General features: G+C 37.1%; 1 protein-coding gene across 1 annotated transcript in view; it reads left to right on the top strand.

Moving 5' to 3' along the window:
• Positions 1 to 25,997, top strand: part of LOC123880116 (nuclear hormone receptor FTZ-F1) — a 111,981-nt gene that overhangs the window by 54,958 nt on the left and 31,026 nt on the right. Inside the window, 1 exon segment of the mRNA XM_045928045.1 lies at positions 13,912 to 14,205. Coding sequence (XP_045784001.1) covers positions 13,912 to 14,205 — 294 coding nt within the window.

The following is a 25,997-nucleotide window of genomic DNA, read 5'->3' as shown; positions in this document are numbered from 1 at the left end:
AAGTGAGGGTTAGGTCTCGTATTGCTATAGGTTCAATATTATTTTCTCTAACTATAGTTAAAATTATCTTGTTGTTAGTTAAACGTTATCAATCAGAAATGTATTTAAGAGCAGAGAGAAATCGACAAATGTTGGAATCAGGTCGGTCGGCTGTTTCTTTGCAACTACTCAGTTGGGCAAGCCTGCTTTGTTATTCCAAACATCTATATTGGAGCGGAATACATATACATACATACAAGCTCTTTTGTCTGCTAAAGTAGGTGAAAGTGGCGTAGCAACAAGGTGTGGGGCTGTTTTTGTTTCTTGTTATATATATTTTTATCATATTTTATTTATAAAAAGACTAGGATTATTTGACATTTTTTATTATGTAAGCAAGTACTTACTTAAATAAACTTTTAATAAATGCTTTCCAATCGACAACTGAATCTACGACTCTGGCTCGGAATTCGTACCGAGAAGAACCAGCAAGGAACTTGGCTCGTGATAGTTAGGCCTCAAAAGAAACAAGTGTAAATTAAAAATTTATAACACCCCCGACAAGTGAAGGTTACAGTCACTAGAAAAGAGCTGATAACTTTCAAACGGCTGAACCGATTTTCTTGGATTATAGCTAAGAACACTCTCGATCAAACCACCTTTCAAACAAAAAAAAAACTAATTTAAAATCGGTTCATTGGTTTAGGCGCTACGGTGCCACAGACAGATACACAGATACACAGACACACAGATACACACGTCAAACTTATAACACCCCTCTTTTTGGGTCGGGGGTTAAAAAACGGAACCCTTATAAAAGTGATCTTATAAGGGTTCCGCCCTTATAAGATCACTTTTTTGTATGTCTGTCTGTCTGTTTGTTCGTTTGTCTGAATTTGAAATTCTAAAGGATTCTTCCCACTGACCTAGAATCATGAAATTTAGCAGGTAATTGGCTATGTAACAATTAAACTAGAGACAATTTCCTACAATTTATGTAGTCACCTTTTTGTAGACTCAATAGTTTTAGCGTACGAACGCCACAAAGCCCACTCCAACACTCGTTTTGGCCAAATAACTCTTTTCTACACCACGATGTGGTAGAGTGAGTGGCGCGGTTTTTTTTGATGGTATCTCCAGGAGACGGTAATCACCTTCAATTTTAGCCCTCACTTCTTTCAGAGATAACTAACACACTTCAGAATTCTGCTCGAGATAAGAGTAAATATACTGCATCGCAGTTTCGATCTCATGTGCATATGAGTCTTTTTTTTTGGGTTTCGAACCCAAAGGATGCCAACGGGACCTTATTACTAAGCCTTCGCTGTCAACGTTGAAGAAGGCGTGAAAAATGGCATCCCGTGCAGGAACCGTTTGTTTTCCCTGGATAAAAAGTAGCTTATTTCATTCATGCAAAAAATCACGTCGATCCATTGCTCCACTGTGGCGTGATTGAAGGACAAATCAAAAACAAAACACACTTGCTTTTATATTATATATCTCATATAGTGATGCCTAGCCGGGTCAAGTGACTAATAAAATAGAAGAGCTATTAGGCGTGATGTACATATGCCTACTCCACGGTGACCTGAATTACAACAGAGCCTCATTGACCTACTGACCCATTGCACTTGGATCAAAATCCCCAAATCAGCCCCAACCCTCTGAGCCGTGAAGTCGCGTCTCCCTATCGTTACTTGTTAAGTTGTTTATTATTATACATACATATCATAATTTTAGCAAGAATCTGTACTAATCTATATTATAAATGCGAAAGTGTGTCAGTCTGTCTGTCTGCTAGCTTTTCACGGCTCATCTTTTGACATACTCAGATTGTGAAATGTACAGAGATAGCTTCCATGCCGGGGAAGGACGTAGGCTACTTTTTATCCCGGAAAATCAAAGAGTTCTCTCGAGATTTTTAAAAACCTAAATCCATACGGACGAAGGCATCATCTAGTTTGATAAAATGGTTTATTTTATTACACGTGTGTTAATAGTGCCTGCTATTCAGTGTGTGAAGTTCTTTAGTTAGACAAAAAAATTAGTACAGCATTCTCTACAAAACGATTACCTAACCTACAAAGTTAAGCGCTCTCGTGAGTGAACGAAATACGTTAGAATTAGGATTTGATATATTATTATTATTATGAATGTAGTTAAAACCTGGTTCAAAGAGTCTCACATTCATGTTCCTGTTTAAAAAAAATCTAAACTAACATTTATTTCTTACTAGCCGATGCCCGCGACTTCGCCCGCGTGGATTTAATTTTTCGAAATCCCGTGGGAACTTTCTGATTTTCCGGGATAAAAAGTAGCCTATGTGCTAATCCAGGATATTATCTATCTCCATTTTAAATTTCAGCCAAATCCGTCCAGTAGTTTTTGCGTGAAGGATTAACAAACTTGTACACGCACACACACACACACACATACACACAAACTTTCGCCTTTGTAATATTAGTGTGATAGTGTGACAACATAATTATTTGTCGCGAAAAATGGCTCCGGCTGACAAGTTGACCTACATAAAATAAGGATCTTTGAATATGAATTAATCTTCAATAGTTTCATTTTTCGCCTCACTGATCGCTCTCAACGCATATGTATAAAGCCAGTGATGTATACGAAGCCTGGCCTAAATACGGACTATCGTTGACCTACTGACCCATTGCACTTGATTCGTATCGCCTAAAGTTGTCCCAACCCTCGGATGGGACCAGCCTCCCCCCTCTTCCCTCTTCTCGACGCCGCATCGCCCTACTGTTTAATCGATTTTAATTGCCCTTTTTGTATCCTTGCCTCAACTGTGTGAATGTTTTGAATTTTGGTACACTTAATACATAAAGTCTAAAGTCTTTACCAAACTTTTATGACTAGCGCTACTAGATGATGCCCGCGACTTTGTCCGCGTGAACTCTCTGATTTTCCGGAATAGAAGTAGCCAATGTAGACTCCAGGGTGCAAGCTACTCGTTTCTCCATACCAAATTGATGATATACTTAGGTGTTTTAAGAATCCCATGGGAACTCTTTGATTTTCCCAGACAACAAGTAGCCTATAAATCCTTCCTTGGGATGCGAGCCCAGTTCCACTGTATCCAATATGCATCTTCAATAGTGCGCTTTAAGCATAACCCTATTTAGATCGCGGGTTTTGAGAAAAAAATAAGTGTGGGAAGTGTTACATTATGGATTCTAAGTAATATTTTTCTGCAAAGTCAAAGCTTCAAATATCAAGATAAAAATAAGTTTACCATGGATTCGTATTTCTTTCTCAGTACTGCAATTTTTATACTGAGCGTGGCGTGTGACTTTTTATTCGTGCAAAATTGACATTTTTTTGCCTACAAAGCCGTAATTCAATCCTGCATTTTCTAGGATCAGTTCCATATACCGTAAACTCACGGACCCGGCATCAATTATTCACGTATAGGTGAAATGGTACTTCCAAAATAGGTTATAGTATATTATCAGTCAATTTCGTCAATCATGAGTAATGGATGAGTTACGGAGTCAGGAACAAACGTTAAAATTGCACAATTTTAATATCTACCTACTATGAGCACAGAGTACAGACATTGTCGCGTGGAGTCACGTCGCCTTATCAAACAAAAAGCGAAAAGCCCGCATTTAAGAGGACGTGGTAATATTTAAAATCGGCGTGCGATAATACAATCGACGGCCGCCTATTACTACACTGTATTACGATGCGGCTCAGTATTACATCAACGCGCGTCACCGGACGCGGGGAAAGTGTGACGTCAGGTGCGCATGCGAAGAAAGCAAAGTTGCGCTCGCGACGCCGAGCACTCTTGCTTTCGTAGGAGGCCGTGGCGTCTGGGCGATAGCGAAAACGACACACTTGCTATACCTACTTACCTCCACTGTCACTTTTTCATCCGGTATTCAGGTCTTGATTATGAAATCGAAACTTATTGACTCATTGCGGTTTATACACTGTGTGCTTTTCACGCAGCTATCGAGGGCAGCCTACCTCTTATTATGAGAAAGGAACCGTGTAACTAGTTTCATAAATTAATAATGCACTCAAGTTGAAATAAAAATATTTTTGGTACAAAGCGGCTACTTTATGTGATTCAACATTGGACGTACGGAATTCAAATATGCGATAGAAATATATTCAAAATCAATCAATGATCTTTATTTAATCAATACTACGTAGGTACACTGGTACTTTGAAATACTTCTGAAACATTCCTCTTTTTTTCACTATAAAGTACCTAATAGGTACGGGATAAATTAAATTCTGTAGTTGGCCCACGATGAAGCACTGACATTAGTGGGTCCAAAAGGTTTCAACTTTCCCGTCTGTTGCTAGGATACAGGCTGCAGCTATATTAAGTACTTACTCAATGTAAATTGTTGGCAACAACTCGTTCTCACGTTCGGTGTTGCTTGGTGTTGGTGGTTATGCTGTGGTCGTGACGTCAGAGCCCCCTCCATCGAGACGAAAAAGATGGCGCTAGGGCGAGGACGTGGCGTGCAACGACAAGCTTCAGTTGCTGTTTGCGTTCCAACCGATTCACATTGCATTATACGGGTTGATTTTACTATCTGAGACTTTAATTGTTTACATCAGAAGTGTGTAGTAACTTACGCTTTGAGGAAAAATCGGTCGAAACGCAAACGTACTTTTCTACCTAGAGGTCTTCAAGTGCCAGGACACCGTCGGCCGCGATGGAAACGTAATAAGGTATCTCGTAAAGATACCGAAACTGTGAGTACTTTGAATAATTATTAAAGATTAAGTGAATATGGTTTAAATTACTAAATCGTATTCTCAAACTTTTGTATAGTCAGGTGAGATAATTCGTTACTAAACTAAGTTGAAGGTATCAGCTAAAAGTCTGACACGATTTAATATTGCGTACAGTCTATAAGTGATCCTCGTGGGAATAGTGATCGGTAAACGCAATTGTCTTTTAGTTCCAAATTCAAAGGAATATGTTTTAAAATGGTTAATTTTTAGTTTGTTCGAATTTTATTTTGGAACTAAATGTTAAATTCACGTTTATCTCAACTTTTTTTTTCGAACAAAATATTATTTAAATTATAGTGGGTTAATTATTATAGTAGAATCAGTAATATACGTCCATAGAAGATAATAATTTAAAAACGTGTGACTATTGAGCTTGTTATTTACATAGAAGTTTTTATAATAAAAATATTAAACATGTGGGTAGTATACGTGACGAACAAGTTAAAATGTTATCGAAGAATGTCTTAGGTTAGTCAAACTTCACAAGCGAAATGTTAGCTCAGATATAAATCATGATAACCAATCCCGAACTCGTATACTGAAATGAAATGAAATTTATTTATTTGCTGAATATCAGTTGTTGAGTTAAAAATTATAACTAAGCAGCGACCTTCATATTCTACTTCATAAGCATGCAAATATTTAATACTCATCAGGAATAATCCGTACAAATAATCCTGATGAGACCAAAAAGTGAATTAATTTCTATGGTAACATGTCTCTTAATTAAATGTCAATATTAATATTATAATAATAAGTTATTATATTAATTGTAAGTAAATGTTACATAATATATGGGGTTAAAAAGTGTATATTTTTGATACATGTCACGAGGCGTTTAGAGATACCGGAAGTAGTTGTCCGCGCATATCAAAATCGTCAGTAAAGGGATTTCAGTTTAAAAACATTTATTTATCAATAAAGAGCATAACAGTCCTTTTAAATATCAGGAATTACAGCTATTTACATTTACAATGGTAGGTACTTACGCACATGATATCAAGTATCCATTTTAGTACTTCATATTATCTACATTGAATAATTGTGTGGGTAAGTAATAACATCCATACGTTTACAATACTAGTTTTTAGGGAAGTTTTCGTAATTGTTCTTCTTTTAAAGCATAATTGGGAGTGTATATATCCTGTTATTATTTTCCTGATAGGAATACAAGTTTGAAGCGCGTACGAGTGACTTATATTTAGAATTTTCGTATCTTTATAGAGGTAATTCTTTATTCTTTCTTTATTTGCATTCATGTCTTACATCATAAATAAAAAAATATCATAATATTACAACATGAAACCCCGTTGGGGCGTTGCAAAGTAAAACATATGTAAATAATCAAAGGTAATATTACAATTCTTATGAAATATGAAATATGAATAGCAAAAATTATGAATTAATTATATGGTCATTAAATAAAAATAAAATAAAAAGGTCACATATAAATAAAGACTATGGGAGTTTTCAAATTATGTCCTATTATAATTAATCAGACTTTAAAAAAAAAAGTACTTACAAATAAAAAGTGGTTAACAAAGTTATTACAATCTTTTTATATCGTATTATCGTATAATTGAGGTATATTCATTCAATAGTTCATGCACACTGTAGTAACATTTTTGGATTAGCCATTTTTTAGTTTTGTTTAAATATTGTTTCTTTTGTTTCATCTATTATTATTGCTATACAGGTTATTTAAATCAGTAAATATTTAAAAAAAGAGCCTTTGTTGCAGTTTTAAATAAGTACTGTACAGGTTTACCTTAGTGCTACCTAAGTAAATAATTAATTAGATAGATAATAACTTTAAATTATTACAGTAAAGATTATTTACATATGAAGTTTTAGTTTTATTTTTTTATATTCTGCGTGATCATCGACATAAGCATCCCCTTTTCGATATAATATTCAATATACAATAGAATAGAATAGAATAGACTAGACTAGAATAGAATATGATATAATATAAAAGAATAGAATATAATATAATAATTCAAGTAAACTTTTACAAATGCTTTTGAATCGTCAAAATAATTTACCATGCATTACAATATGATGTTTGACTAGAGCGTTATAATATTAGGGCGTACTTTTGGCATACAAGATGAATAATTTTACGGAAGGTTTCTATTTAAAGATAAAGCTGATTTTTTTTGTTGATACAAGGGTTTTTAGCAAAATTACAAAAAGGTAATAAAAAAAAAATGTGTTAACATTCCTTTTGATTCAATTGCGTTAAGCGAATTTATTTTTAGGTTATAGGTATGTACCTATTGGGTACTAGGGAGTAATAACTTGCTTGGACGGAATGTAACAGAGTGATCCGATTTGGTTTATCCCCGAGAAAAGTAATGTAATAGTAGTAGACTCGTATACACATTGACCTCTGAAAGCATTTTAGCTATTTTTTGTACATCCAAACAGAGAACCGTTTTGTATACATGTACAAGTCAATTAGATTGAACTAGAACGAAGGTAAAAGGATTGTACATTATATTTTAATAAAATAGACACAGACAGACTAGTAACGATGAAAGTAATATTTCTCTTCAGAGTTAGAACTAGTGCCTGTAGTTAGTCTGTTCAATTCAAAAGTTTTGTTGCATTTGTTGGGTACCTGCTTCAAAAACAAATAATAATTACGGATTGTGGTGTGTATAATATGATAATGAAGCTTTATTTAGTTTGTAAAGTTATAGTATATCATTAATAATGCAAATTAGAATAATATTAAAAAAAAATAACTATGATTTATGTTGGTAGTTAATACCTAATATTACAAATTTGGGTAAAAGCTTCACATTTGCGTTGAACAAAGAAATATTCTTGTCCGGATAGCTAAGTGGGTATTATTAACTTGAGAAATTTTCATTAAAAAGATTACAATAAGAGGGTAGACAAATGCAACATTTTTATGCTCTCAGCTGCAATTCTGTGCTATAATCAGGACGGGCCGAAAATAATAAAGAGTGACAGTAAGAGTATATTGTGCGAATAGAAATATTAAATAGCATACAGTGGCAGTAGATGAATTCCCTGCGCGAATGGACAGATGAATGAGTTAAAAAGAAAGTCTTGGTTTTGGCAGTGGCATGCATCGGTGTCGCTCATAATCCATGACTCTCTGTTTATCATTTTTAATTAGCCTAATAATTATTTGAGATAGCGTAATTTAATATTTGCATATATGGAATATAAAATACCAATTATTATTATTGTTTGATACTAGAGTAATTCATGAATTAAAATAGTTTGTGGGTTATAAGATTATATTTGGTGACCAACCCTTGTAATTAATAATGCAGTGAACTAGTGAAATCATTAATATAACTGCAGTTAAGATATTGATTAGTTTAAAAAGTGATAGTTTTAGTATGATAATAATTATTTAAAGTTAACTTTGATAGCACCAGCTTTACAATCAAATGATCCGTTTATAATAATAAAGCATTGATAGTTAAAATAAAATGGATGAGATCAAATATGATTCTTATGAGATCAAATCACTTGTATTATGGTGAACTAGGCACCGGTGATCCCTTGCGTGGATGCGCGGTAGATAAAGATAGTGTGGTGATTGCATACGTGGATGAATAGTGTCGGAGCACTGTGTGGGTGCACGATGCTATGGCATTGAGTATGTGTTCAGAATTTAGTAAAGAATTTTGAGATTTAGTAAAGAGGTATGATCTGATTTTAATCGTGAGTGCTAATGCATTGCTTCTTTAAAGAATATTCATGGAGTATTAAAAACCGTGTTGGCAAGGCTACCCTGTGTATTATGTTGAGTAATCTATTTAAAATTAAGTATGTATAGCAACATAATTGATACAGCGAGCCGTGATAAAATTTTGGAAGATTAATTAGTTGGAATATTGTACCATGAATATAAAATATCACATTGGAATACGATGCTTAAACTTGAAGGCGAACTTGGTACGCTTAAGTGAGTGAAATGCTCTTTAAGTGCAAGTGGTCTTCAAGCGATCTTCTACGATGCTTGACCTTGATGGCGAACTTGGTACGCTTAAGTGAGTGAAATGCTCTTTAAGTGCAAGTGGTCTTCAAGTGGTCTTTTATAATGCTTGGAACTTGAAGGTGAACTTGGTACGCTTAAGTGAGCGAAATGCTCTTTAAGTGCAAGTGGTCTTCTAGTGGTCTTCTATAATGTTTGGAACTTGAAGGTGAACTTGGTACACTTAAGTGAGCGAAATGTTCTTTAAGTGCAAGTGGTCTTCAAGTGGTCTTCACCAACTTGGTACGCTTAAGTGAGCGAAATATTCTTTAAGTGCAAGTGGTCTTGACCAACTTGCTGCATTTAAGTGAGCGAAACGCTCTTTAAGTGCAGTTGGTTTTCAACTACGACAAATCTGGTCCCCTAAGTGTGGCAAAGTCCCTTTAGATGCGGTTGTTTTGTTCTTTAAATTGAAAGCTGTTGTTGTGATGAGTGATAACGAATGGACAATATTCCCGGATCTTACGAGTACATAGTGGAGGTCTCTTGTTAAGTTGCGAGCTGTCGTATGATTGTTAAGTGATAAGTGACAATGAATGGGCAATATTCCTTAGGAAGTTAGGAAGGATCCTTACAAGTAGGTAATGTGAATCAGGTGTTAACGGTTGTTTATTTTGCAGTAATTTTATCCCGACTCGTGGGGTGCCCGGGGCGGGCACCATGCAGCATGGCCGTGTTGGCAACAACTCGTTCTCACGTTCGGTGTTGCTTGGTGTTGGTGGTTATGCTGTGGTCGTGACGTCAGAGCCCCCTCCATCGAGACGAAAAAGATGGCGCTAGGGCGAGGACGTGGCGTGCAACGACAAGCTTCAGTTGCTGTTTGCGTTCCAACCGATTCACATTGCATTATACGGGTTGATTTTACTATCTGAGACTTTAATTGTTTACAAAATATACTTTATAATTAAAATGATGACAACGATATTAGAACAATGGCAGCAAACCTTCGTGATTCTCCGTTAAATGATTCAATAAAAATTTGCCAATGCACATACATATTTGATGCATCGACAACAAGCGACCCGATTACCGAGAAAAGTTTAAACTTTACTCAGGGCTGTCCACACAGGTGTAGTTTTATTGTAAAGAAATGCTCATAACTGGATCCGAGGCATGGTCGCGATGAGACTCATGGGTGAGGAAGCTATGCTTGGAGTTTCTCTACGTGATCAAATCGGAAACGAGGAGATCCGTAGGAGAACCAGAGTAACCACAAAAGCAGAGTTCCGAAGCTGAAGTGGCAACGGGTAGGTCACATAATTCGAAAACACGATAGACAAGGTGCTAGAATTGCACCGAAAAGCGCAGCATTGGAAGATCTCCCACTAGGTGGGCAGACGACATCAAACGAGGCGCAGGGAGCCGCTGGATTCAGGTAGCGCAAGACCGTGGCGTGTGGAAGTCCGCACAAGATACCTATATCCGGCAGCGGACGACAATCGGTTGACAATGATGATGATGTCTCCTAATTGGGCATAAATCTTATGATCAAGTATTTGTAAGATTTTAGGAATCATTATAGGTATTAATTAGGTCATATACCTATATATAGGTTTGCAAAAATAGTGCAGAATCCAATCATTATGATAATTTCCTAGTTTTCTCCATGTACGACAGTAAACTTCGACATGTACCTGTATAAAAGTGCGCTTTACATAGGCAATTATTTATGTTGCTCGGCAATCTAGAGCAATTATTTCGCATAATATTGCTGTCAAGTGTTGCTGAGTATTGCAAAAATTTGCTTCATGTGGTCGTGATGTCATAATTGATTAAATTGCCTGGAATTGAGTAATTTTAATTGCCCGTGTAAGCGCACCTTTAGTTCATAGTCACTTACTGAAATTCTCAGTTCGTCATTGTCAAATCTTAGCGCTATTTATGTTCTAGAAGGCCTCCAAATCCCTTTTATTTTTCCTAGTGTCATTGTTACTTTCCTTGTTGATTTATGTCCATTGATATGATAATTATATATACTCGTAATTCTATAACGATGTTTATGCCCGAAATTTAGGTACAATTTATTATTGACATGTTCGTTCGTAACATTCTGGAGACCACCGAACGTAACCCTAAAAAAACATTTGATGATGGAGTCCTGGCGGGAAGTGGAGACTAGAGAGCAATCATAAAATAAAAACCAGCCAAATGCGAGTCAGACTCGGCACTGAGGGTTCCACGCTCGGGCAGTTTTTCGGACATTTTGCGCGATAAATCAAAGACTGCATAAAAATAAATAAAATGAATGCATAAAAATAAATAAAAATCTGTTTTAAAATGTCGATAAAGTCCTTACATTTATGATACCCCACTTGACATAGTTATCTTACTTTTAAAATTGAAAATACAAATTATTTATTTATGAACTGACAGACAGACAGACAACAAAGTGGTCCTATAAGGGTTTCGTTTTTTTTGAACCCTGAAATTGAGGGCAGGAGTATGCGAGCAATGAGTGGAGGAATATGAGAGCGGCAATCATGTCCCACAAATATGATTATTTGTCTAATAGCTCCCCAGAATGCTCGTCACGTGCTGTGCACTACGCTCAGTGCATTAGGCGAACGTTACATTATTACATAGCGAACACAAGGCTGTCACAGCCAGTCACTCGTTCGTGACCCGCTGACTGATTTTAACCAAAACCAGGTCAAGATCTTTAATTTATTTCGCTTTTGATATTGAATAGATCTCGTTGCACTTCAAAAATTACCCATTGTTTGATATGTTCGGGCATTAACTCAATTGTCCGTGACCAAAATGTGTTTACCCGACTGCACCACAAGGAGGGTATTGTTTTTAAAGTATTTATATATGCTTGTATTCAAACATTGTTTGGAGGTCGTGAATTTCGAAAAAAATAAATCGTAATAACATGAAAAATAAAGATCGGGAAAAAAATCGTACCCTTTTAAGTGGGATGTCATTGAATAGGTTTTTCAAATTTAAATTCTCTATTTGCAGAAATATTTTTTAACCCCCTGCCCAAAAAGAGGGGTGTTATAAGTTTGACGTGTGTATCTGTGTATCTGTCTGTGGCATCGTAGCACCTAAACGAATGAAGCGATTTTAATTTAGTTTAGTGTCTGTCTGCTACTTTTTCACGGCCCATCCGTTTGACCCAAGGGAAGCCTTTGATTTTTTCGGGTCAAAAATTAGGCTATGTTCGCCCCAGGGATGCAAGCTAACTCTGTTTCTTTCGTCAAAATGAGTTAAACGGATGGGGCTTGAAAAGGTGGTAGACTCAGACAGGCAAACAGACATACTTTCGCAATTGTAATAATGAGTACTAGTAGGTAGGTATTCTGACTCCTTTTTGAATAATCAAGTTACATAATATGTATTATCTACTATTTAATATTTTAAATTCCGAGGGAACTCTTTTATTTTCCGGGATAAAAAAGCACTCTATGTTCGTCTCCAGGATGCAAGCTCCCTTTGTACCAAGTAGGTGATGCCCGCAACTTCGTCCATGTGGATTTAGGTTTTAAATTCCCTTGGAAATTCTTTGATTTTCCCGGACCAAAAGTAGCTTATGCCCTTCCCCAGGATTCAAGGCTATCTCTATACCAAACGTAAAATAGGTTAAACGGATGGACCTTGAAAAGCAAGCAGACAGACACACTTTCGAATTATGTATAATTATTAATATGGAAATGACATGTTTAAAAAAAATATTTTCATTAATTGGTTACGAGCTTGGTTACGAGATGGGTGAAGGTCGATCCTAATCGGGATCTCTTAATTTTTTGCTTTTCTTGTTACCGAATCTCGGCTGCTGTTGTTTAGCGGCATTTACGTACCCTGACTAGTTAGAGAATGGTTCTTTCTTTACCATTCACAAATAAAAGAAGACCTTTCTACACTACCTACTTTCTGTAAGACAATGTTAAAATAACAATGTTCCCTTTATGCTTAGCTACATGGCTACCTAGAGTTTGAATAAGAGAAGACTGTAAAGTGTATAAATATGTAGGTACTAGCGTATTATGTTATCTATTCGTTGTAGAGTTATAGCCTACCTAGCTATGTTTCTTGCAATGAATCTGACCGATCTAATTAATCTAGTAGATAAGTACCTACCCACCTACAATCTTTTGCGCTGAGGATATTATGAAATACATTTAAAGCTATCGTTTTAATTTAGTTCAGAGATCGTGAACAGCAGAATTAGCCACATAGTAAGATAATGCTGAGATATGCAAGTCGGCCTAGATGCAATCGACGATAGAGCGTTCGTGACAGTGCTGCAGCACTCGTGGTCCGATGCGCGACATTCGGCGTGCGAACGTAAACACGAGCTCGTCGTTCGCGGCAACCCTGCCCTGCTGCGGCAGCGCGCAACTGGGTCAGTGGGCCGCCCCCCGCGCCGCCCGCCCGCGCAGTGGCGCAACCGCGCGAACGCGCACTAACATAGACCTGGATCGCGGGAAAGTGGGTCACCGACTCACTTTCACTTATTACATGGGCTCCTAATCGTTTTCCATTGTACGAACGGGCGGGGGTTCGCGGGCAGCGGCGGGGCGCGCATGCGGGAGGCGCCGGCACGCGCGCCCTCGTCGCCGGCCGGCCGCGGCCCGCCAGTCGATCGCGAAACCTCTACCGGGCGGCACGTATGCCGCTGCGACACTAGCACTCGATGCGATCGTAACGACGCGCGTCAACAAACCGAACCGAGACCACCATACCGCTCACTGGCGTAGCACGCGGCGCCTTGCGTCCCGACCTCTTACAAACCATAACTAACTAGGAAAATGTGTTGGATTTGTGTGTCTTTTACAAAAGTGATTGAACAGGTGCAGCCCGCGAGCGGCAGATAGTGTTGCGGTCAGACCGCCAGTGAACTCAGTGACTGTGTGAACGTTGTCGCGGTTGAACGCCGCCGTAGGGATTCGTAACAAGCAGCCGCTCCGTGCGGCCGAGCATGACGATGGACCAGCAGACAGGCCTCATGTCTCTAAACATGTCCCCGTTCGACCTCAGTCCGGGCCCCGAAGGGTCGGGATCGGGGAGCGGTCCCTCGGGAGCTTCGCAACAATACGTGCCTCAGGGTGCCGCTTACCAGTGCGCATCCGACCAACAGCCTTTTGGTTATGCCAATTTGGATACGTCATATCTATTTCCAACAGGTGCCGGGAATGAGCCAGGAGCGTACCTTCCCGCAGCTGGCACTGTGTGTGATCAGACAGACACTAAGGACGTTATAGAAGAGCTCTGCCCTGTTTGCGGAGACAAGGTCAGCGGCTACCACTACGGCCTGCTCACTTGCGAATCATGTAAAGGCTTCTTTAAGAGGACCGTGCAAAATAAAAAAGTGTACACATGTGTGGCAGAGAGAGCCTGCCACATTGACAAGACGCAGAGGAAAAGATGTCCGTTCTGCAGATTTCAAAAATGTCTCGATGTCGGCATGAAGCTTGAGGGTAAGTTCTATTGCATACCATAAGAACATGTTTGTTAATTTAACTAGGTACCTACGAGTACGAGATAAGACCCGCGATTTCCTCAGCGCTTATGATGATGAACTCTATCGCTATACCAAATTGCGTCAAAATCGGACAAACAGGAACACTTTCGCATTTATAATATCTAGTATGAATAACAAACGCATGCTTTTGGGGAGCTTTTGCGTTACACATGTCATGTAGGTCAGGTAGGCGGCTGCAACGAGTAACCTAGATGGTAAGTACCTATTACATCATGCGGCGTATGCAAGTGCAGTAAAATCCAAAGATTTTGTCGCTGGCACACAAAAGTACGAGTTAAAAAAAGAGCTTTAGTTATTAACATATTATTTGCACCATAAATTTTCTCTGAACGTAAAGCTTGCTATTCCAAATTCAATAAGGACTTAAGGAGTTAGGTAGGACGTAATGAAATGTAGGACGGTCTGTAAAACTAACGATCATTTATGGTGAAATTCATTTGTTTTCATAATTTAACTGAAATTCGCACTCTATCCTATAATACCATTTGTCCCTGATGTATCAACGCACAGCCTAAACCGCTAGGGCTAGCAAGATGAAATTTTGACAGTAGGTTCCTTTTATAACGTAGGCACCCACTGAGATACGATTTTGGGCATTTCTACCCCTAAGGGGTTAAATAAGGGAGTTATTTCCATGAAATATGGTTTTTGGGGGTATGGTCACAAATAAAGAAACGTGTTATAGGATTTTTGGAAATTTTGCCCCCATGCCGATTTTCAAATTCTGAAAATTTTCTGCGTACCTATTAGTTGTTCTAAATTGTGAACCTAACTTTAGTATCTGTCAGTGTGCAAAAATATAATGTTAACAATAATACATACCTACCATTTAGCATTTATAGACGTAACAATCAACTTTTTCCATTATGAAAATGCCTCATTCAAATGGTTTTAAACAGACTTTATGGTCATATTAAGGCAGCACGCTAAAAACTGGACTGACTGAAAGTTACATTAAAAGATTAGATCAACATCGACACTAAAGTTCCAATAAGAACTTCAAGCGTATTGAGTTATTCTTGTTTACATATACCTGACGACAGCTAATTATGTAAAAAAAACCGGCCAAGTGCGAGCCAGACTCGCGCACTCAGGGTTCCATCGAGCATTTATTCGACATTTTGCACTATAAATCAAAAACTACATTATTATGCACAAAAATAGATAAAAAAAACTATTTTAGAATGTAAAGGTAAAGCCCTTTCATATGATATTCAACATTTTAGGAATTCAACATTTTGGGCCTGAAGGATGGCCCCACTGGTATAAGTTATCTTACTTTGAAAATTGAAAAAAAAATAAAAATTTGTTCTTGAACACTTTTTAAGTTTTTTTGTGATGTGACCACAAATTCACGGTTTTCGGATTTTTCCTTTACTTATATTTCTAGGTCAACGGGGAGAATACCCTATAGGTTTACTTGACAGAGATGACAGACGGACAGACAGACAACGAAGTGATCCTATATTGGTTACTTTTGAGATACGGAACCCTAAAACATAGTTCTGATAAAAAGTCATATTTTTTGAAAGTCCTGATAATATGACCGCAATCCCTAATACATATTTTTATTAGTGAGTACTAAAGAACAAAGGTAGAGCAGACAAACAATAATCAAAATGTTATGTGCAATAGCAAATGGCGATATTTTCTTCTCAGAATGATTTTGTACCTACTCATACAAAACGTTGGTAATACCTAATGGAATTTTCTTCTTGTGTTTTTAATGACTTTTAGTAGGTAAGTGAAAATCATGGAAATGAAACTTTTCAACCATATATCTGCAAAGTCAAACTTCAATAAATATTGATCTATAAATCTATCTATATCTACGAGTACATAGTATAAAACAAAGTCGCTTCCCACCGCCTGTCCCTCTGTACGCTTAGATCTTTTAAACTATGCAATGGACTATACCTACTTAATGCAGTTTTTATTAATAGATAGAGTGATTGAGGGAAAAGTTTTTACGTATAGTTTAATATTGTTTTGTGCTGTTTTTTGAAATATGTGTTCAAAATGTCGGAAGAAATCAAGCCGACTGAGAGCTTTCATAACAATGATGTCTTATTGTTTTGAAATACAACAAAATAACCACTCTGACACCACATTAGTAACTACATTGCACCCATGCGAAGCATGGGCGGGTCGCTAGTAAAAATATAATTTACTTTTGTCTGATTCACTTCCATCCACCCATGCCCACTCAGCAACGTTATTGGACAGTCTATTATTATAAATGAAAAACGTGTCTTATACTGAACGATATAAAAATTAATTCGTATTTGTCATAACCATTCACAGGATATCGAATGGGTTTATGTGGCCTATCATTTTATTATTAGAGTAGCGTCCCCCTTGGCGAAAATATAAATTCTCTTCATTCCCTATTCCGTGGAAATTTCGAAAAATCTGACCATATTCCTTGTTTACATTATAAACAGAACGTAACCTACTCGTACGTGCTAAATTTCTACTTTCTAGATTTAAGGGTTTGGGCTGTGCTTTGATGAATTAGTCAGTAAGTGAGTCAGGACTTTTGCTTTTATATAATATTTATTGGTGATAATGATGAATTATGATGTCTATCCTATTATAATGGTCCACCCTAGACTCTGATATTGACTGTTTTGTGCTGTGCCGCCTAATGTTTCGATGATCATGTCGTAGATGTTTCCGAGCGTAATGTCTCTAGAACCTTTTACAATAGGTAGAATTTACATTTTTCTATGTACAGTTCTCCATACATATAAAACAGTTTGTCCTCTCATATTCTGAACCTGTCTTGTTTTAAGCATTATTTAACAAATACGTGTTTCTATAGAATTTGTTGCTCTTGCAACCTTCTTTTCGAGCACATCTCGTATGTTATGTACTTTTCTTCATAAATTATTTCATTACACTCGAATTAATAAAAAAATATTTGAGGCCGTAGCATGTTTATACAGTTTATAAATAAACTTTATGTGACATACATACATATTCGATGTCCTCTAAATAAATGGCCTTTGGCAAGTAGATAGGTACCTAAACTAGGTCTCGACAAATATGTTGACAATTCTAAAGTGTGAGCTAATTATACGGGCTGTAGATGTTATAGATCGAGGAAAAGGTGCAAAAGCGCTGTACAGGTAACAATTTAAAGGTTAATTTGTACTAAGTGTATCGCGTGGGGCGTAGTTTGAAGCGCAGATCGTTCTAAATTTAAAACGCGCGCGGCCGCAGAGCGCCCTGACCTACTTGCAAGCGGGGCCGCGATGCGGCGCGCGCGCTGCCTGCTTGTGCGTGCATGTACGCAACGCGAGGTTGCCGCTGTGTGCGTAAGCCGTTCGCGATTGCGCGTTTCGCCAGATGCTGCGATGTTTGCAACATTCATTACTTACGCTGAAATTGATATAAAAATTCCAACACTGAATTTTTGACCATTAAAATTCAAACTTTCATTACTTAATGTAGCTTTCACCACCGATGGCACTACCTGACTAGTTCGAAAGTTAGAAAGAAAATAGTAAAAACTCGCAGAGACTTACGAATACTTACACATTTACTAAGTTCGATCTAACAAGTATAAATTAAAAATTTATAACACCCCCGACAAGTGAAGGTTACAGCAACTAGAAAAGAGCTGATAACTTTTAAACGGCTGAACCGATTTTCTTGGATTATAGCTAAGAACACTCTCGATCAAGCCTCCTTTCAAACAAAAAAAAAAAAAAACAAAATGAAAATCGGTTCATTAGTTTAGGAGCTACGATGCCACAGACAGATACACAGATACACACGTCAAACTTATAACACCCCTTTTTTGGGTCGGGGGTTTAAAAAGTCATTAAATTAAGTCAAGAAATCTCTACACTATAACCACACAAACTAACTCTTTGACAAGTTCCTAATTGAAAAGTCTCAGAAAAAATATGCTTACTAAACCAAGCAAAAAATACAATTACTTTGGTAGCATTCTATGCTCATTTAGTTCATAATTAAATATCTTAACAAGTTTAAATTAAAAATTTTTTAACACCCCCGACAAGTGAAGGTTACAGTAACTAAAAAAAAGCTGATAACTTTCAAACGGCTGAACCGATTTTCTTGGGTGATAGCTAAGAACACTCTCGATCAAGCCATCTTTCAAACAAAAAAAACTAAATTAAAATCCGTTCATTCGTTTAGGCGCTACGATGCCACAGACAGATACACAGATACACAGATACACACGTCAAACTTATAACACCCCTCTTTTTGGGTCGGGGGTTAAAAATAAAGTGACTATTTTTTAAATCCGACATTCCACACGAGCCTAGCCTACACTAACAGAGGTGCGGCGTAGTTGGCCTCAAACTTATTTCTTACATTGAAAACTTGAGTAGATGACTCAAAGGTTTACTTCGGCCCATATGCTAGTACTATAGAACCTAATTGACTATTGACAATCGTGATCTGTTCATTTGCCATTGTAATAAATCTTTGAAGTATCTACACTAATATTATAAAGAGGTAAAGTTTGGATGTAGGAGGTAGTTTCCAAAACTATGATCCGATTACTTGGATGAATTAAACACTTATTGTTTTACTGATAGATAGCTAAATTATATCCGAGTGTAACTATAAATTATATATTATGTATCTCGGACGAAGTCACAGGTAAAAGCTAGTTATTGATTTTATTGTTTTTTTAGGGTTCCGAAGCTCAATAAAGATAAATGGAACCCTTATTATTGATTAAACTAGCTAACCTCGCGACAGTCCGTATGGATAATACCAAACAAAGATCTGATGAATAGTTTCGGAGATGTAGGACGGAACTCCTAAACGGGTAACAGTACCTATATCAACCGCGATTAATGTAATAGATTAATAAACACATAAATATTGTCTATTGACTAGCAAGCCCGAACGAATCCCATTTTGAGTTTTAAGGCATTATTTCAGTACTTACTATATATATCTACAAAAAAGTTATGAATAATGTGGGTGCATACTCGTATATGCTCAATTGATACTCCGAACGAAGTAAGCAACTTGCAAAAGAAGTGAATGAACCGTACTCTGTGGTTTCTCCTTTTGCGTGTAATTTTACGCAAAAACAATCAGTTAACAACAAAATATACAAACAAATTACATCAGCGAGCATCATTAATGAATAAAAATTTTTCTTTCTTCATTCATCATGTAGACTTGTGTATACCGCAATTGCCATTCAATTTTTTGGTTTCAGTTACTACAGTCCCTTTCTGGGCGCCAATTTAGAGTTCCCACTGTCGGTGTCTTTTTAGCGTTAATTAATAATGCAGTATGGTCTGTAGATAAATAATTTTTACGTGTTTTTGCTATTGATGAGTTACTTTTAACGCAATTAGAGTAGTTACGGAAAATTAATTAAGAGGGGTCTCTCCGTCAATCGCTCCATACAATCATATTTCCAATTTCATTTGAATACTAAGCAACCAAAGTCCACGAAATTTTGCAGACATATTTTAGAAACTAATATCTATGCCTGTGATTTTCAAGATTTCTGTTAAAATATTCGGTTTCAAAGTTACGCGGTCTTAAAACTTCACATACAAATCTTTGAGCCTCTGTATTTTAAAACTACATATTTTTAGAAAAATCTAAAACACCACAGGCACAGATATTAGTTTCTAGAATATGTCTGCAAAATTTCGTGGACTTTGGTTGCTTAGTATTCAAATGAAATTGGAACTACGATTGTATAGAGTAAGTGACGGAGAGAGCCCTGTTGAAACGTCGTTACATTAACCCCTTATATTTTCTAATGTTCTATTAGTTACTGACTAGTCAATATTTTGTGCAAGGTTAAAAATCTATATGACCATACCCTTGCCATATTGAGGCTTAAAACAGTGTCATAAAAACAAATTCTATTTATTTACAACGGCCAATGCAACCATTTCTGATGTAATATCTCATCCCCATAGAAAACACATCGAACTCTACTGAAGATCACAATAATTATGTTGCTTCAAAACTACACTAGATCGCATTGGATCGCATGCATTTTGATAGTCATGCTATAAAATCATGATGACGTGGTATCCAAAATTACAACACTGCACACACTACCTGTGTTCTATAACCACATATAATTCTGGTTTCCATATCCATACTGATATTATAAATGCGACAGTGTGTCTGTCTGTCTGTCAGCATGGTTTTCACAGCTCAACAGTTAAACCCATTTTGATGATAAGTACAAGTTAGCTTACATCCCGGTCACGAAAATATGATACTTTTCATCCCGGAAAATTAAAGATTTCCCACGGGATTGTTAAAGGCATATCTGTTTAACCGATTTCTGTGAGGTATAAAGATAGCTTGGGTCCCAGAAATTGACATCATCGGCTACTTTTTATCAAAGAAGAATCAGAGATAGCTCAGAATAGTTAACAGGTGCGTGTCCAGGATCAAAACCCTCGAAATCCCGAACAGAGGATAGCTTTTCACAATATTAGTTTGCGCAGTAATAGGTAAAGCTGACGAAACTATGAAACATCAGTAAAACCAGCCATCCCCCAATTGTAGCTTTCATTAGAATCATTAGTATTTATAAAGGAGCCCCAACAAAAGAAAGATATCTTGTTTGGGCAGATTTCTGGAGTTGTAATTAGACTCTTTATGTCTCACGAGCGTCAATAGTAAGCTAATTCTAGCGTTACAATAAGAGCATATAATCAGACAAAGATCATCTGTTTGAGTTAATTATATTTAGTTCTTTGCTGTTTAAAACTCCCCACTAAAATTTCGCCCGCGACTTCATTCGCGTGGATTTACGTTTTTTAGAAATCCCGTGAGATATCTTTGATTTAACCATAAATTCACAGTTTTCGGATTTATTCCTTTACTTGTGCTATAAGACCTACCTACCTGCCAAATTTCAAGATTCTAGGTCAACGGGAGTACCCTATAGGTTTTCTTGACAGACAGACAGACATAGACTGACAACAAAGTGATCCTATAAGGGTTCCGTTTTTCCTTTTGAGGTACGTAACCCTAAAAATTCCTCAAATGATTGATATTGTAATATATCTAAGTTTTGTAGAAAACAATGTATAGCATAGCAAATATTGCAATAAAACATGTGAGATGACACAATTCTCACAAATCGCACGGTGACCTCAATAGCTGTTGCGAGACTCGGGCCGACCTGCAACAGCAACGAGCCTTGTGCAATGCCACCACCGACACCGGGCGCCCGCGCCCGCGCGTCTCGCTGGTAGGGTCGCCATCTGTTCCAATTTACCCGGGTATATTATGTTTCTTTATCCAAATTTCCATTCCATCATCATCATCAACTGATAGACGTTTACTGCTAGACATAGATCTCTTGTAGTGACTTTCATACGCCACGGTCTTGCACCGCCTGGATTCAGCGGCTCCCTGCCACTTTTTAATGTCGTCTGTCCACTTAGTGGGTGGTCTTCCGACGCTGCGCTTTCGAGTGCAAGTTCGCCATTCAAGCAACTTAGGACCCCCAACGTTTATCGGTTTTCGATCTATGTGCCATGCTCATTGCCACTTCAGCTTTGCAACACGCTAAGCTATGTCAGGTACCCTGGTTCTCCTTACTCTGGATCTTCTCAGTTTTGATTTGATTATGTAGAGAAACTCCATAGCCGTCTCTATCATCCGCTAAGTGCCTAAGCTTTCTTATGAGGCCCATAGTTAGCGACCATGTCTCGGATCCATAATCGCTGGCAACACGCCTTGTTCTAAGACTGATCTTCAAGCACTAAGGAATTTCCATATTTACTACTACTATTATTGTAATGCGAAAGTATATTTGTCTGTGTCCTAGCTTTTCACGGCCCAGGTATTTAACCAATTTTGACGAAATTTGGTTCAGAGATTTAATCGATCCTTGATCCTCATGGATAACTCTCTAAATTGAGAGAGTTGGAACAAAAAAATTATATTATAATCTTACGAACTTTTTGTGCAAATTTGCATGAGAATACGTTTAGTAAACTAATTGAAAAATTCCTCGCGTTACCTGAAATCGTCTTTGTCAAGAAGCACACTGATGTTCTCATGAAAGTAATTATATTGCAACAGAACAGTAAAGTTCAAAATAAAAATATCGTGAAATACTACGTAATGCCCGTGACTTTTTCCGCGTGGATTTAGGTTTTCAATAAACATTTTTGGATTAGGTTTTCAATAAAATTTCTTGGATAAAAAGTAGCCTATGTAAGGGATGAAATATGTCTCTACACATCAAATTCAGTTAAGCGGATATACTGTGAAAAGGTAACATTTTCGCATTCACAATATTAGCACAGTTATTAGTTAGTATATTAGTACTGATTATATTTTATGGTAGGTATTTATATTTAAAAGAACCTTACTCAAGTTATGGACTTAGATCTCTTTATCATTCAGTTTTTTGTGTGCCCTTTGAGTGTACCTTTAAAAAGTTAATTACAACGATCTCTATTGGTATTTAGCATATCTATCGCATATCTGAGGAGGTTCCTGAGGTAATAGAACGGTGCGGGAGGGTGATAATAATTGTCACAAGTGTAAATTAAAAATTTATAACACCCCCGACAAGTGAAGGTTACAGTAACTAGAAAAGAGCTGATAAACTTCAAACGGCTGGACCGATTTTCTTGGATTATAGCTAAGAACACTCTCGATCAAGCCACCTTTCAAACAAAAAAAAACTAAATTTAAATCGGTTCATTAGTTTAGGAGCTACGATGCCACAGACAGATACTCAGACACACACGTCAAACTTATAACACCCCTCTTTTTGGGTCGGGGGTTAAAAATCATTGAGCGCTCGCGTCACGTCATCACATCACACCCTTCCCGCACTGCTCCACTACCGCAGGGACCTACCTACTTAGTTATGCGCTATGCCTGTAGCTAGTTAATTGCTCTATTTACATATTATATTATTATAGTTAGTTACTACGCAGCGTTAGACTATGGCGTTAGGTTTGTTTAATATAACTTGTAATAAATTGGCTGAATTTGTAGATGCCTTTGATCATAATAATACTTCTCTCTTTATAAAAATTCAAAGTCTCGATCACCGCCGTAAGGTCGCCGGCTTATCGGTGTTTTATAGGATATATTTCGGAGAGTGTGCACAGGAACTTTTCGATCTTGTCCCCCCTTCACCATTTTACCACCGAACCGCAAGACGTCGGGCGAGTTTCCATCCTTATGTCGTTGACATTCCATCTACACGCACGAAACGTTTTGCATCTTCATTCCTCATACGCATGGCTAAGGTTTGGAATACTCTTCCGCGATCTGTGTTTCCTACCAATTACAATCCGGGTATCTTTAAAACAAGAGTGAATAGGCACCTTATAGGTAAACGCGTCCCATCTTACACCACATCATCACTTTCCATCAGGTGTGATTGTGGTCAAGCGCTTACCTGTAGTGAATAAAAAAAAATATATTTCTCTTTCTGTTCATTATCTATGCATTCGCGCATCTTTTATCGCATTGAGTTGAAACTTTGTACAGTTGTTATCGGCACTTGCGGAAAGGTTTCTGACATAATACCTACCTACCATCAATTCTCTATTTTAAGTGGTTCACGTTGCTTTGCAATTAAGATTGCTAGGGCAAATAAGGATTGCTAGGATGATAAGTCATGAACTCGCATGTGACCGCGACTTTGTTCGCGTGGACTTCACGAATTTCAAACCCTTATTTTACCCATTTAGGGGTTGAATTTTCAGAAAACCTTAACAGATGTCTACGTTAAAATCTGTCCAGTAATTTTAGCTGTGCGTTGATAGATCATTCAGTCATTAGTTTGTCAGCCTTTTCCTTTTTAACCCCCGACCCAAAAAGAGGGGTGTTATAAGTTTGACGTGTGTATCTGTGTATCTGTGTGTCTGTGTATCTGTGTATCTGTCTGTGGCATCGTAGCGCCTAAACGAATGAACCGGTTTTAATTTAGTTTTTTTTGTTTGAAAGGTGGCTTGATCGAGAGTGTTCTTAGCTATAATCCAAAAAAATTGGTTCAGCCGTTAAAGAGTTATCAGCTCTTTTCTAGTTTTCTTGTAGAAAAGAAGGTTAGATAACCGTTAGGTTCATAATATTATGTCAATTGACAAATGTCAAACTGTCAAGATGGACTTTGCCTAGATACATAATTATTTATTTGAAAATTATGTTTTGGAAAACTCGGATACTCGGATACTTTGGATCGTAGGTGCGGAATAGTCCAAGTCGGGGGTGTTATAAATTTTTAATTTATATATATTTTGATTAGAGTAGGCTAAAATCAAAGACAGCTAGATTTTCTGCTTAGGTATAATATAACAATAATTTTATGATACTATAAATAGCAAATCAGTTTTGCTTTCACACGGTTTCAAATTGCGCAGAGCGATCCAATTGTAACTATTAATCATAATAACGTTATAGTAATTATAATAATATTTTGTTATGCTTAAGCATGCAGTTCATTAATCAAACTCACGACTAGTTAGTTAGGTCAGGGTCACCTATCACTTTGCCTAACACTTTGGCAAAATATACTATTGCGAGAAAAAAGTGTAATAGTTTTATTTACTATAAGTTTTTGCGTAGTTTTAACATTTATAGTTGAAGTACAACATATTACTGAAATTATACATGTCTAAAAACAGCGACAACTTTACTCCAAAAATTAGGACTACCTTCAAATCATCAATTTTTAAAGAAAATTTTAAATAAAGTAATTAGTCCTCTGCTTGAAAAGTTCTTTTCTTGTCAAGCCTATAAAATCCTCCATTTGCTCCTGTGAACGCCCCTTTTAAATACATTTTTCATAACTTTTCATGTAATTTTCGGCTTTGGGTCATCGTTGTGCCTACATATTATTTTTAAATTTAAAGAATTATTTGCGTAATATTCACCCACGTAGAATCGAAGACCTCGCTTAGCTCTGTTAATTATTTATTAATATTGAATTGAATACTTACAAACTCCTCGTGGTGCAGTCGAATAAAAATAAAAGTAATTAGCAATTAATTATTACATTACAATTTCAGATAGTTTCATTTCGTATCATTGAGAAATTACTCATGAAGTCATGAATTACGTAAATGTATCTGCGCTACTGACATACAAAGAACTTTAAAACCTGCTTGCTTACTGCTTAAGAAATCGATACGCAGCGGTATTTAAGCATGACAGTTGTTGATAATGTAAAATAAAATGTTAAGTGATAGATAGTAGAAGCAATATATTGAATTATTTAAGCACAATTGTGTCAGCGAGATAAGAAAATGTATAAAGTTTGAAGTAAAAGTTGCTATAGGCGAGGGTGGTCGGCGGGCGTGAGTGCGCAAACCGCTCCGGCGCAGGTTTCATCACCATCGCGCGCACCGGTGGGGTGCGCTGCGCAAGCGCCGCCGTTTCATAAGACTCCTCGCTCGACCTGTCGCAACGGACTACCCAAATGTGACCCGAACACGTATCACATTACACGTCCATGGCTCTCCATACTGAATATTGAAATAACTCCCCAGCCAAACATTATTCTGTTAAAAATATAGTTGTATTTGCGTCCTAGTTAACAATTCATAAAAACAATCACTACAATCGGAATATAATGCGTAAAAAATGACGTCTCACGCGCCATTTCCACTTTGTTTCAAATATCATGTCAAAAGTACTATTTTAGTCCTTATTTTAAAGGTAAGTCGTACTTTTGCCATGATAGTTGACCCATAGAGTTAAAATGGCGCGTAAGAA

Source organism: Maniola jurtina, chromosome Z (genome assembly GCF_905333055.1).
Source record: "Maniola jurtina chromosome Z, ilManJurt1.1, whole genome shotgun sequence".
In the NCBI taxonomy this organism is placed as follows: domain Eukaryota; kingdom Metazoa; phylum Arthropoda; class Insecta; order Lepidoptera; family Nymphalidae; genus Maniola; species Maniola jurtina.
Note: the sequence above shows the minus strand (reverse complement) of the source record. Positions and strands in the feature narration are given on the sequence as shown.